Below are 14034 nucleotides of genomic sequence, written 5' to 3' on the forward strand. Positions count from 1 at the left end.
AATTTATTGGCCTGAAGTATTTATATTCTCTCGTATATTTGTAAAGTATATAGATCAATGGGATGTTGACCTTTATCATTCCAGTATTGAATTTCTGCCTTCTCTTGTTTTTGTCTTGATTAGCCTTGCCTGAGATGTGTTAATTTTATTAGTCTTTTTCAAGGAACTGCCTTTTATCTTTATTCATTTCCTTGTATTTTTTTGTTTTACATTGTAAATTTTCTCTTACCTGTATTATTTCCTTCTACCTACTTCATGGGCTGAGTCTCTTCTTTTTTCTTTTTTTCTTATGTTGGAGACTTGGCTCACAAACTTTCCTTTTCTAATGTCATAGTTAAGGCTATCAGATTTGCCTTCTTGTACCATTTCTGCAGTACCTCAACTAGTTTTGATTTATAGCCCTGTTATTACTCAGTTCTGGGTATTTTCTTCACATGCTGTATTTGACCGCTAAGATTTTTAGAAGGGTGTTTTACAATTTCTAAATATATAAAATTTTTCTAATTTCTTTTTTGTTATTCATTTCTAACTTAATTCCGTTGTGGTCCAAGAATATAGTCTATATAGTACTAGTTTTTTGTTGCTGTTTTTCACATTGTTGAGGCTTGATTAATACCTACCATGGAGTCAGTTTTTGTAAATGATCCTTTTGTTCTGGAAAAGAATGTATATTTTCCCATTTTGGGGGTCAGAGATATATAAATCCTCAAGATCAAGCTTGTTAATTATGCTGTTCTGAATTACTTACATCTTTTCTGAGTTTTTTGATTATTTGATTTATCAGTTACTAAGATTCTTCCACTATGATGGTAGATTTATTGTTTTTTTTTTCCTTGGAGGTCTGTCAGTTTTAGCTTTAAGTGTTTTGAGGCAATGGTATTAGGTACAAATTGTATCTTACTGGTGAATTGAACTTGTAATTCACTTCTAATGATGCCTTTTGCCTTAAAGTCAATCTGTGTTACCTAGTTTTAGCTAGCCACACCAGTCTTCCTTTGGTTAGCATTTATGTGCTATCTAGTTTTCTATTCATTTACTCTAAACCTTTCATTGTCTTGGTTTTAAGTAAGTCTTTTTTAATAGCTGGGAGCTGGGGTTTAATCCCTTCTAAGAATTTTTGTCTTTTCATCAGAGTTTATCTCATTCGTATTGTCTTCACTGAGAGATGTAGATATATTTATGCTCTTTTTATATGCTTCATATTTGTCCTACATCCCCCCCCCTTTTTTTTGGTCTATTCTTTCTTTAGGATTGATAGAGATTTTTCTTTTTCCCCTTACTTGGCTAGAGATTTTTCTTTTTCCCCTTACTTAGCTTTCTCCCTTCAACTAGCTTAGAAGGTATAGTCAGTTGTTTTTAGTGAGTCTCTTGTTTTAACACACATGTACATATTTATATGCTTAATTAATTATAATTTTTTTACAATTTCATTTATTTATTTGAGGGGGGATGAAAGTGCATGGGAGAGGGAGGGGCAAAGGGAGGAGCAGAGTTTCTGCTGAGCAGGGAGCCCCCTCTGTGAGGCTCGATCTCAGGACTCTGGGTTCATGACCTGAGCTGAAGGCAGACACTTAACTGATGGCAGATGCTTAACTGACTGAGCCTCCAGGTGTCCCCTATATGCTTAATTTAATAAAATTGATAGTTAATCCTTATCTTTATGTCTTCCTGAACAACACAAAGTCCTTAGGACACTTTACCATTCAATATTTTCTATCTCCACAAATTAAACAGTTATTATTATAATTCTGTATAGTAAAAATATTGTTTAGAATTACCCAGATGCTTGATTAAAAACTTTGTATATCCTTCCACTTGGGATCACATTCTTCTGCTAATATTATACCTTTTAGAATTTCTTTGAGGAACGTTTATTGGTGATCGACTTCCTTAGTTTTTCATTGAAAATCTTTTTATGTTACATATGCCCTTGAAAGTTTCATTGAGTGTAGAATTCTAGGTGTGGACAGTTTTCTCTCAGGTTATTGAAGATGTTACCACATCTTCTGATATGTCTTGTTGCTTTTGGGATATCATCTATTCGTGTTGTTATTGTTCTTGCTCAGGTGTTTGTCTGTTCTCAGGCTGCTCTAAGAGCTTCTATTCATTCTGCTTAGGATGTGTTAGGCTTCCTGGGTCAGGATTTGTGTTCGTCCATGAATTTGGAAAATCTTTAGCTGTGATAATTTCAAATATAGTTTCTTGCCCATTCCTTTATTCCCTTCTGGAACTCTGATTAGATATATGTTAGGTATTTTTACTCTCTCCTCCTTGTCTTTTCATCTCTTCATATTTTCTCTTAGTCCACTAGTGCAGGGTTATTTCCTTGGCTCTGTCTTCCAATTCATTAATTCTCTTTATATCTAATTTAAAAAATTTGTCTATCGCTTTTTTTCAGTCTTTTGTATTTCACGCTTCTCCGTGTCTTAAACATATTCAACATAGTCATCTACTGTGTCTGAAAATTTCAGTATTTGAGGACTTTGCATTCTGATTTTGCCATCATGTATTACTAGTTTTTGTTAGTACTTATTTTCTTGGTATTTTTTGACTATGAGGTCATATTCCTTATAATATTATGTGGGAAGTTCTTTTAAGTTATGTTCCTAGGGAAAGGTTTTACATTTCCTTCTCTACTCTGGTTACTTAGGAGCACTCCAGCTTTAAAACCACCTGAAATTAACTTCTTCCTGACATGTACCACACAGATATCATTGATTTGGACCACAAATGTGTGTGAGGACCATCATGTGGCTAGAAATTCTTAGAAGAGATTTCCCTGCCCCACCTCCACAGCCACTGGTGAGGCAGGCAGTTTTCCTTCTTGATATCGTAACAGATTGGTTTCTCATTTCTCATTCCCCCTGCCACTGAAGCTGGGACCCTAGTTCTTTATGAGGGCTCTAGTTGCACTCCCTGCCTACACATTATATTCTATTTTTTGCACTCAGTATAGCTTTCAAAACCAAAGCAGAAGCCTTCGGGTCAAAGATTAGCTTTGTCATTTGCCTCCTAAAATTCCTGCTTTTATTCCGTTTTTTTTTTTTCCTGTTGAGTCTGCTTCCTTCCATCTTTATATATATATATTTATTTTTTTGGCCACACAATGCCTTTAAACAAAATATATTTTTAAAAGCCTGTGGCATTTTGATTGTTTTCATCAGGATCATTTATTCTTTCTGAAGCAGAAGTTGGCTCATGTACTGTATTTTGTATATCATCATTGATCATTATATCTGGTTCTGGCATGCCACTAAGCCACAGTTAATTTAGCAACAGATGTTGATATCTAGAGCTAATTCAAGATGATAGAAAGCTGTTTGGCTTACCAGTATATCTGGCAGTTGTGATTTTCTTTTTTTTTTTTTTTAAGATTTTATTTATTTATTTGACAGACAGAGATCACAGGTAGGCAGAGAGGCAGGCAGAGAGAGAGAGGGAGGAACCAGGCTCCCTGCTGAGCAGAGAGCCCGATGCGGGGCTCAATCCCAGGACCCTGAGATCATGACCTGAGCCGAAGGCAGAGGCTTTAACCCACTGAGCCACCCAGGTGCCCCTGGCAGTTGTGATTTTCTATTTATGAATCTGATGGCACTAAATTTTCTTTATTACCATCTGCCACACTACCACCACCACTAGTGAGCCTAATGAAATTTGATGGCATAAGTGTAGGAAAGAATTCTGATTAATAAAATAATCCACCATTACTAAGCCCAGCCAACAGTTTGCTCTAACAGTGGACTTACCTTCCTTTCCAGCCTGATCACACGGATGCTACAGAGAGATCCCAAGAGAAGGGCCTCCTTAGAAGAGATTGAAAATCATCCTTGGCTTCAGGGAGTGGACCCTTCACCAGCAACAAAGTATAACATCCCCCTCGTGTCATACAAAAACCTCTCAGAGGAGGAACACAACAGCATCATTCAGCGCATGGTGCTCGGGGACATAGCAGACCGCGACGCCATTGTGGAGTATGTCAGCACTCACCAGCATGGGGCCATGGGTTTAGGATTCTTGGAATGGTCTCTCCTCTTAGCTTGTCAGGGCCTGTGGACGCTGTAATGAGTAGAGTTCCCAATTGGCAAAAGTCATGTCATTTATTTCTAGAGTTCCTGGCCCAGTGCCTGTCTCATAGGTTTTATTGTTGTGTTGTTTTTATTTTTATGCTAGTGAATAAGTACACCATTGCTGGGTGGTGTCATCAAATGCTGTGGCCTCTCTCCCTTCCTGTCGGGGTGGATTGGAGTAGCTTCTTTTGTATCCCAGTACATGTCTTTTCCAAAGCAGCATCTTCATTGTTGTGTCTCCCTCTGCTCCCCACAGTGAGTGGGGAAAGTGGGGCAGACCACAGTTCTCTAATTCAGGGGTTGACACATGGGACTGGTCACACATTGTTGTAAGGGAAGTTTTAGTGGAATGCAATCATGCCAGATGCCTTGGGTATTGTCTTTGGCCACATTGTGCTCCAGTATCTGACAGAGTAGTTGTGAGAGAGACCACAGACCCACAAAGCCTATAAAATGTAGGCCCTTCAGAGCCCTTGCTGGAGCAACGTGCAACCCACAAGATACAAAATTGTTAATTAAGTCATTTAAAACCAAAGCCAGTTTTTAATAATCTGAGAGGTTTGGAATCAAGGATAATATAAAGATGCAGTTGCTTTGTTTTAGTAATGATTTATTTCTATAAGAGGTCCTGTCTAGAAAATCATGAAATATTTCCACAAATGAAAAGTCAAAGTGTTCTTTAACCTGTTGAATGAAACCATCAGGTATGATGAAAAGAGGAGTTACTCAGGGCAGAGTGGTGAGGAGGCAAAAAAAAACAAAAACAAAAACAAAAAACAAAAAAATTTTGGTTTAAGTACAAATTTCTGCAGATTTCCAGCTGCATTATGAGTTGTCATACTTAATGACCTAAATGAACAGAGAGAGCAGGACACTTGGCTGTGCCTGCCAAGGACACTTGTTTTAGGAATGTGTAGAAAGTGGTTTTTCATTTTGAGTGCATAGAAGGCTTATTTGTATCTCTCTGAATTGGCTCAATGTTCTTAGCTTAAATGAATACGTGCAGCGGTGTCATTTAGAACTATTTGATTCATGTCAATTCAATGATATATCCGCAGGGAGGGTCAGTCTCATTGGTTCAGGTGACTCCATTGGCATGTGCACTAGTGGGCAGGTGCACGGTGAAGCAGGGGCTGGGAGGCCCGAGCTCAGGGCCCCCAGCTGGCTTCAGCTCTTGCTCGTGGCTTGCATCTGTGCTCCTCCTCCTGAGCACGATGCCTCAACTCAAAGCCACATGTTTTTGGTCCTGTCAGAAGCAGCCAGTGCCCTTAGCTGGTACTCAGCTTAGGAAACCACTCGAAGTCATTCTGAGCCCTGAGTTTCATCAGGGCTCTTAACTTTTAGAGCCTTGCACCTCAGTCTGCCCTGCCTCATTAGCTGTGACTCCCCCCTGTTAATTTTGTGAAAAGGGATCCCTGTATTGCTTCTTCCCTAAGTGTTCATTTTGTATTTTCACTCACCATGACGGTGTCTGGGCCCTTATAGACCCTTTGTAGCGCTCTTGTGCAGTCCTCAGGCCAGGCCAGCTGCAGGAGGATAGGTGGCCATGTGCCCCATGGGCGGAATGTCCAGAGCTGGCCTGCAGGGTTCCTGTTCAGACTAGGGACTTGGAGCACTCTTTTGAAGTGGATGAACGAATATGCTGATTTTATTCAAAGAAGAGGCTAATGATATGGTCTCAGTTACATTAGTAATTCATTAAATGCAAAGGGTATAAAAATAAAAACTTACCCTTATTTTTCTGATTGATGCTAGTATTTCAGTGCACATCCATACAGCTCATTTTGTATTTCTGATGGAATCAAGTAAGCCAACTTAATGAAAATGAACACTTTGACACAGATTAAAGTTTTGTATAATGCATACATTCTTGGAAAGCTTCATTACCTTTTTTATGCATCAAAAACTGACATCCAGCTCAGCTGCTTTCGCATTTTGGATTTGAACATTTTTATGTAGTTGTTTTTTAGAATTTCATGAGTGATCTAAACAACTACTAGGTTTTTCTTCTTGTTTGTGGTGTTTTTTTCTTTTTAAATAATTTTAAAGATTCTAGATCATTGGATTTCATTTGCTTGTACTTTAGTGGGGGGAAATGAGTTCTACTTATAAAAAAGCAAACCTGCTGATGTGGCTTACATTTATTCTCCCTTATTTTCCTTAGGGCCCTGGAAACCAACAGGTATAATCATATCACAGCCACTTACTTCTTACTTGCTGAAAGGATCCTGAGGGAGAAGCAAGAGAAAGAAATACAAACCAGATCTGCAAGTCCTAGCAATATCAAGGCCCAGTTTAGGTGAGAAAAAAATCTTCACTGATTTTAGTAAGTTAACATTTTGAAATAGAGAACTCCTTTAAAAAATATGCTTCCTAATAACTCTTTGGGGCCTGAGAGTATAAACAGTGGTGACGGCCTCATTGGAGAGGCCACGCATGGGCTCTTCCTGTGTGGGGAGTCTTGTTCCTTTGTCACCAAGGACACCTTCCTTCCTCGGCTCAGGGGAGTGGGGCTGTGGCTGCTGGCCTGGCCAGGAAAATATGTTTGGAGAAGCAGCCTCAAGCATAGTGTCAACTATTTTCATTAAACTCTTCCAGATCTTATATGTATTAATGTGTTATTTTCTTCAAGTTTTCATTCCAGAAACAGGACCAAATTTTCCCTATATTACTTGAAATAATTTTTTAAGAACATTTAGGGCATTTCTATGCCATGATATTATCTCAGGATTTCAGTGACTTGACACATCAGCTAGTTGATTTATTGGCTTCTTGACCTTGAGAGATCACTTCACCTCTTTTTGACTCAGCTTCCTGGTCTGTGAAATGGGAGTATAATACATCCACCTCCTTAGCTGGACTCTAGGTGTTCGCTGTCACTGTTAGGACTATTTCACCACCATTGGTGTCTTCGGCCAAATCATAAATATGCTCTACCCCATTTTTTCCTCCTTCTCCCTTCCTTCCACTCCCTCTTTCCCACCTTGCTTTTTCTTCTGCCATATTAGCTTTCCATTTAAAATCAAAGGATGAAAGGATTACATTTTTACATCACCACTATGAAAGTTCTGTAGAATTTATCTCCCTCTTCAGATAAAGTAATCCATGGAAGTGTAGTGATTCAAAAACAAAAGGATGTTCCCAATTCTGAACATTCTCTATGTGTACATCCCTATACAAATATCTGTGTGTGAATATATAATAATAATTATTTAAAATAGGCAGAAAGCCATTGGATTTAAATTACTTGCAGTCAGCTTACCATGTATAGGTTGTTACTTGGGTTGCAGGAACAGAGAAGAGAAAAAAAAAAAAAAAAAAAAACATTGCTGGGTGGCCAAAGAATAAAGATTTAGAAGTCTAGAACTGGAAAGTTGACTTAGTAACTTCGTTTAGATTGTAGATGGAGGCTTCTGTAATGAAACCTAGGCAGGCTGTCTGATGTCTGTGTGGAAGAGGACTGCATCCCAGGGAGCCAGGGACTCAGGCTTGAGACCAACCAGGATGGTGACTTCAAGTGGTGAGGTCATCCTAGTCCTGACCTGAGCCCCCCGATGGGGAAGAGCACAGTCACCACACATCAGGCCACCAAGTCTGGAGTCAGTCCACCCTTCGAGAACGGAATATTTGGATTTGAGCCGTTTTTGGTGGAACAGATCAGAACTCAATCTAAAGTTGATCACATATGTAAATGATTTAAGTTGGTTGTCCTTATTATAAAAGCTACAAAGTCCATGGAGGTTATAAAGAAATATCAGAGCCTTCCCTCAAGTTTTCCTTTTATCCTCCTGGGGATACCAGAGTGGAGTGGGCCTTGCCTCCTCCCCAGCCCAGGGCAGGTGGCGCATCTGCTTCCTTGCCTTCTTTTTACTGTCACTGTGACTTTATTGTCAAAACCCTGGACCTGAATTAGTTCTGTCAGTGGACATGCCTTTAGGTCAGAGTGACCTGGGGCTCAGGACCCTGGACTGAATCAGGAGACAGATGTGGAAGCAATTGCAGCTCTTCGGGGTGGGGTAGGCAGGGCGAGCCAGGGAGCCACAGCTGCAGAGAGAGCGCCTCCTTTGGGTCCTGCCAGGGTGGACCCGAAGCATGGCATGGCCTGCGTGTAAGCAGAGGACCCCAGTACTGGAAGGCTTGGTGCCAGCATCCTCTCTGGCCCCAGGAAGTGAGGAGAATCCCTGAGGCTAGACCAGAGGCCAGGCTGGGCAGCAGCCATTCAGAAGCTTCCAAGGTTGCCCCTGGGGATGGGGTGGAGGGGCAGGGTGGTGGCCTTGGGACCCAGCCTGCATGACCTTGGGGGAGGAACATGGTGCCAACTTGTGGAGAGCTGAGGGGATGAAGTGATAAAGTGCATTCACCCCTGTCTGGCTCTCCCCGCAGTGCTGGCTCGGGGAAGCGCTCAGGCCCTGTGAATTATTCTGTCCCCGTGACTCCTCTGTAATTCTTGTTTAGCCATCTCTCCTCTCTTTTGTCAAGCTAAGCCATAATTTGCTTCCAGTGTTGTGGCAGTGAAGATCACTTACTTCATTCGGCACAACATGGAGCTCAGATGTGTGCTTGGTTAGTGTGAGCAGTTGAATGACTCGACTTACTCCTGTAAATCAGAGCCTTTGGTTCAGAAGTGACCCGTGGAGGAGCCAGCCCAGTGGCCGTACCCACCCATCCTGTTTTGGGGGGTGGGCTCTGAGAACGGTTTTGGCTTTCTTTTCAGGTGGGGTAGGAGGTGGGGAGAGAAGAGCCTCCACCTTGTGTGGGCCCCCTCAGCCCGGATGGCGCTGGCTGCCACTCTGGCGGGTCAGACACAGTCGGCACCTGGGCCCCCACCAGTGCAGGGCCCCAAGGTTGTTTGCGGGCGTGAGGGGCGGGGCTGCTCTTCCAGGAACTGGGAGTGCCATTCTCCAGAGCCACAGGCATCACCAGGGCTTCATGCATTTGTGATGATGGGGGCAGATGACTTGTCTAGAGACACTTAATGACCTCAGAGACATTATCCAACACTCAGCTTTTAAGAACTTTGTCCACTGCATGGACAAAGAGGAGGAGGCTCTGTGTTGGGGGAAAGATGTCTGTTGTAAATTCCTGTGAGTTTTTCAGAGCTATAGATTTAATTGTGTTTTACTTGTAGGGTAACATAATTGGTGTGAAATGAAAGTGTTGTAGTGTGGAAGTGGCTGTTTTAAAGATCTCTGGCATCTACTGTTCCCCTGGACAGAGAGGACAGTAAAGAATTCCTAGGCTAGAGACCTCATTTTCAAAAATATTTTTCTTTGGCTGCCAAGCAGTGTTCTTATTATTTGGGTGACACTAGACTGGGGAGTAAAATCAAAGTTTAAATAATTGTGGATTTGTTACTTACTACACTTGGGTGGATATTTAAAAATACATGGATTCATATTTAGCATCATGTTTTTTTAATTGATGAAGAAGAGTTGTATGTGTGCCCATGCACATTGACTTTTCTTTGCCGTATTCCTATGTTTAATCCACTGAACTATTTACATTTATTTTTATAAACAAAACTTTTACACCATCCTGTCATATCTGGAAGACTGGGAATTTCAGGTGAATTATATATATATATATATATTTTTTTTTTTTTTAGGTGAATTTTATTAGCAAACCATATGCCTTCAAAGGTTGTGACCTAAGACCCAGAGGAACAAAATGTGTGGTGTTTTGGTTTTGCTTTGGTGATCTCCCTTGTGCTTTTTAAAATTGTTTTTCTTGTGTAAGACTCATATAGGGAAGATGGAGTATAGCTCTTGACCCTCTTGTCCTGACAGCTCTGATGAAGTTCTTATCTGCCTGGTTAGCCACAGAGGGAGCCATGTTTCAGAAGCACATGTGCCCTGCTGGTGTCCTTGCTGGTGTCCTTGCTGATCTTTATAGGATGTTGAATGGGTTTGCGAAGCTGCTATTTCTTTTCTTTTTTTCTTTTCTCTTTTATATATTTCTTTTCTTAGTCTGTGGATTTTGCCCCAGTCAGTGTTATGTGATGTAGTTTGAGTAAAGTCTGCATATTATTACATGGCTTTCTTCTTCCAATCTGTTTACACAGACAGTCATGGCCCACCAAAATTGATGTACCCCAGGACCTTGAGGATGATCTCACGGCCACTCCTCTGTCCCATGCAACTGTCCCTCAGTCTCCTGCTCGGGCCGCCGACAATGTACTCAATGGCCACAGGAGCAAAGGCCTGTGTGACTCATCTAAAAAGGACGACCTCCCTGAGTTGGCCGGACCGGCACTCTCCACGGTGTCCTCGGCGAGCTTGAAACCCACAGCCAGCGGGCGCAAGTGCCTGTTCCGCGTGGAGGAGGACGAAGAGGAAGATGAGGAGGACAAGAAGCCTATGTCGCTCTCGACACAAGTGGTTCTGCGCCGGAAGCCCTCAGTGACCAACCGGTTGACGTCAAGGAAGAGCGCTCCCGTCCTCAACCAGATCTTTGAGGAAGGGGAGTCGGATGACGAGTTCGACATGGATGAGAACCTGCCCCCCAAGCTGAGCCGACTCAAGATGAACATCGCCTCCCCAGGCACAGTGCACAAGCGCTACCACCGCAGGAAAAGCCAGGGCCGTGGCTCCAGCTGTAGCAGCTCAGAGACCAGCGACGACGACTCCGAGAGCCGGCGGCGGCTGGACAAAGACAGCGGCTTCACCTACTCCTGGCACCGGCGGGATAGCAGCGAGGGGCCCCCTGGCAGCGAGGGTGATGGCGGGGGCCAGGGCAAGCCGAGCGCCGGCAGCAGCGGTGCAGACAAGGCCAGCCCGAGCGAGAACAACGCAGGCGGGGGCAGCCCTGCAGGTGGCTCGGGTGGCAAGCCCACCGGCACATCGGGCAGCACGCGCCGCTGCGCCGGCCCCGGGCCCGGCGAGCTGGTGCAGAGCCTCAAACTCATGAGCCTCTGCCTCGGCTCCCAGCTGCACGGCGGCGCCAAGTACATTCTCGACCCGCAGGGCGGCTTGTCCTTCTCCAGCGTCAAGGTCCAGGAGAAGTCCACGTGGAAGATGTGCATCAGCTCCACAGGGAACGCGGGCCAGGCCCCAGGCGTAGGCAGCATAAAGTTCTTCTCTGACCACGTGGCAGACAGCAGCACTGAGTTAGAACGGATAAAGAGCAAGAACCTGAAAAATAACGTGCTACAGCTACCTCTGTGTGAAAAGACCATCTCTGTGAACATCCAGCGGAACCCTAAGGACGGGCTGCTGTGCGCCTCCAGCCAGGCCAGCTGCTGCCATGTCATCTGACTGCAGCCTGCTCTGGCCACTGGGCACTCTTCCTGCTCGAAGCGGTGAAGACCGGCTCGCTTCACTCTTCTCTTTGGTTTTACTCTTTAAAGTGGGCGTTAGGAGCAGTTATTTATTACCTTTTCATTTGTTCGCCTGAAGATGTGACAATGCATGGTCTTTGTGCATGCTGCTAGACACTTCTTTTCCAGCCGAGAAGTCTGTTGTGTAATTTTTACATTTATAATTTTAATGTGGATGATCAGGATTAAATTAAAATGTATATTTGGAACCTAATATAAATGGAGCACTTAGAAATTTGATGTTCTGCACTTAATCTAGAGAGAAAAAAATGCTTTTGTTTCCTTGTGAAAAATCTAAATTCCTGTCCTGACCTTCTGTGCTAACGGGGACTCCGTGCTCGGAGGCACACTCTGTGGTGTCTGAGACAGAACCAAAGCAATAACATTGTGATGCCGACAGGCCTGGAGCCTGTGAGCGCATGCGCGCCCCACCTTCCGAGGCCTGTGCGGAGCAGAGTACAGCGGGGGTATGCACTGAGAACCTTAAAACCATGATTTCAACACACCCACACCTGTTTGTCTTAAGCTATAGTGCGAAAACAAGTTTCGGCTCTTAAAGTTTAACTGAAAAAGATTTTCTTGTTTTGTACGAGGTGATATGAAGTACTTCGATTTATAAGGCGGCTTCCCCGTAGTGATAAATTACAAGCAGACAATCCTATTTTGTAATGTGATGAAGTGAACTGATGGTGTCTTAACTCTACTTATAGAGTGTATAGTCTGTCTAACAGAACAAACAGATGCTCGGTGTAAATTCCTTCCTAGAGGGCACGCCCTAGGCTTTCCTTTAAAACCATGTAGATAGAAGAAAATGTAGGGCCTAATACGGGAGCAAAGGTGCACACAGAGGTTGGCAAAGTCTAAACCCTATAAATTAAAAAACAAAAACAAAAACAAAAAAACTACTGGGATTTGATTTTTAGGAGTTTGGTAATTAGGCTGTCTCTCTTGTTTTTTCCATTCTACTATGTCCTTTAGCTTAATAAGCTATGAAAACTGGCTGGTCAAAAACACATATAAAAGACCAAAATTCACACATACAGCAAACAAAAATGCACAAAGCCTGCTTTGTTTTTTGTTGTTGTTGTTGTTTTGGTTTTTGGTTTTTGCTTTTTTTTTTTTTCTGGGAGTTTTTTTCACTTTGCCTTCCTGCCAAAACAATAATCAAAGAACTCTTGCTTTAAACTGTTCCTGTACAAAGACTACTTTGACCAGATAATCATCTTTCATGGCATTTTATCTTGTAAGACGCAGTATATTGCAGATTGCTAATTTTGGAAGGGGCCAGATGCTACTTTTTCAGGCTGTGCCCTGGGGGTCTTCAAAGCAACCCTTATCCACATTGGTGATAGGATGTGGCTGGGTGGAGTTGGGAGAGGGGGACCGTCCCACACTCAGCAGCTTTCCTTTATGGCTCTGAAGTGACAGTCACTTTGTCTGTAGAGTGGGCAGAGCACCAAAGGACTGCATTCCATTGGTCACGGTTTCTCCAAGTACACACTGACTCTGCTACTTAGGATTCATAGATTTTACTCCGAACTCTGAATTTCACAATATACTTACTAAACTAAGATGATACCTAAAATACTTATTTTGCTTTCTAGACCTAGGCTAGATATGTTTTAAGCTACAGCTCTAGTTCATTGTGATATTTATAATTGAAAGCTACCAGAAAAGATGTGTGGGTGAAGCCATAGAACATATTTGCTTGAAACTCTTGAGCAGGGATCTTATAAAGGGCCAGAAATAAGATGTGTGGTTCACATAGATAGTGAGCGTAACATCTGTATTAAACGTAGGAGAGAAGTTTATAAAGGGCATTGGCAATAAACTCTTTGTTGCAGCTGTTTTCCAAGTAATGTAAATACTTCTTCCTGTGATTATGTATAGCCTTGGAATGGCACCTTTTAACTAACCCGTATGTGTTTGGTTTTCAATGTTTTTTTTATATTCAGATGTATATATGGTGCTCACTTTAGGATCAGCAGTGTTGACCGTTTATGCTGCATAGCTGTATTATAGCCTTATTAGTTGTGTGTGGTTGGTTGACCCTCTGGGTATACAGATGTTAGTCTGAGTGGCGTCTTACTCATTTGTTCATAAGTGAATGATTGTGCATGTGTTGTATGTCATAGTATGTCGTCACATAAAAGGGAGGGAGCAAATAACCATTACATTAAGATAATATTGGACCAAACTATTTACTAGCTCTAAACAGTTTCTTGTACCCCTTAACCTGTCTTCAGAAATTGCATAGAGTTATAGTAGTGTGTAAATTAAATATTGTGGAAAAACAATTAGTCTTGTATTTTTCTGTATGTGTGTGTACATATATTATATATATATACACATATATATATATATACATATATATATAAAATTATGTACTTCCGGCAATTCTATCTGTATTTAAAGATGTGACAATCTTGACACCGATTTTAAGAATAGCTGTGAGACTGAATCAAAGTAAAGATATCCCTACCAAGTAAGAATTGATGTGTGTTAAGAGGGTACAGAATTATCAGCTGATTTGGTCAGTCGCTTCCACTGCTGGTTGATTTTCCTCATTGTGTAAACATTGACAGGTATGTGACAAATGGGAAAAAAAAAATCCAAATAATAAAGTGGCATATTGGTGTTCAGCAATATAAA

General features: G+C 42.1%; 1 protein-coding gene across 3 annotated transcripts in view; it reads left to right on the forward strand.

The window, feature by feature from the left end:
* SNRK (SNF related kinase) overlaps nt 1-14034 on the forward strand; it is a 57491-nt gene extending 43457 nt beyond the window's left edge. For all 3 annotated transcript variants that reach the window (XM_032861378.1, XM_032861380.1, XM_032861379.1), the window contains 3 exons: nt 3759-3971; nt 6232-6366; nt 10129-14034. In XM_032861378.1, coding sequence (XP_032717269.1) covers nt 3759-3971; nt 6232-6366; nt 10129-11320 — 1540 coding nt within the window. In that variant the 3' untranslated portion in view covers nt 11321-14034. The remainder of the gene's footprint in view (nt 1-3758; nt 3972-6231; nt 6367-10128) is intronic.

The sequence above is a fragment of the Lontra canadensis genome, unplaced genomic scaffold, assembly GCF_010015895.1.
Source record: "Lontra canadensis isolate GAN:19392208 unplaced genomic scaffold, GSC_riverotter_1.0 scaffold20, whole genome shotgun sequence".
NCBI lineage: Eukaryota > Metazoa > Chordata > Mammalia > Carnivora > Mustelidae > Lontra > Lontra canadensis.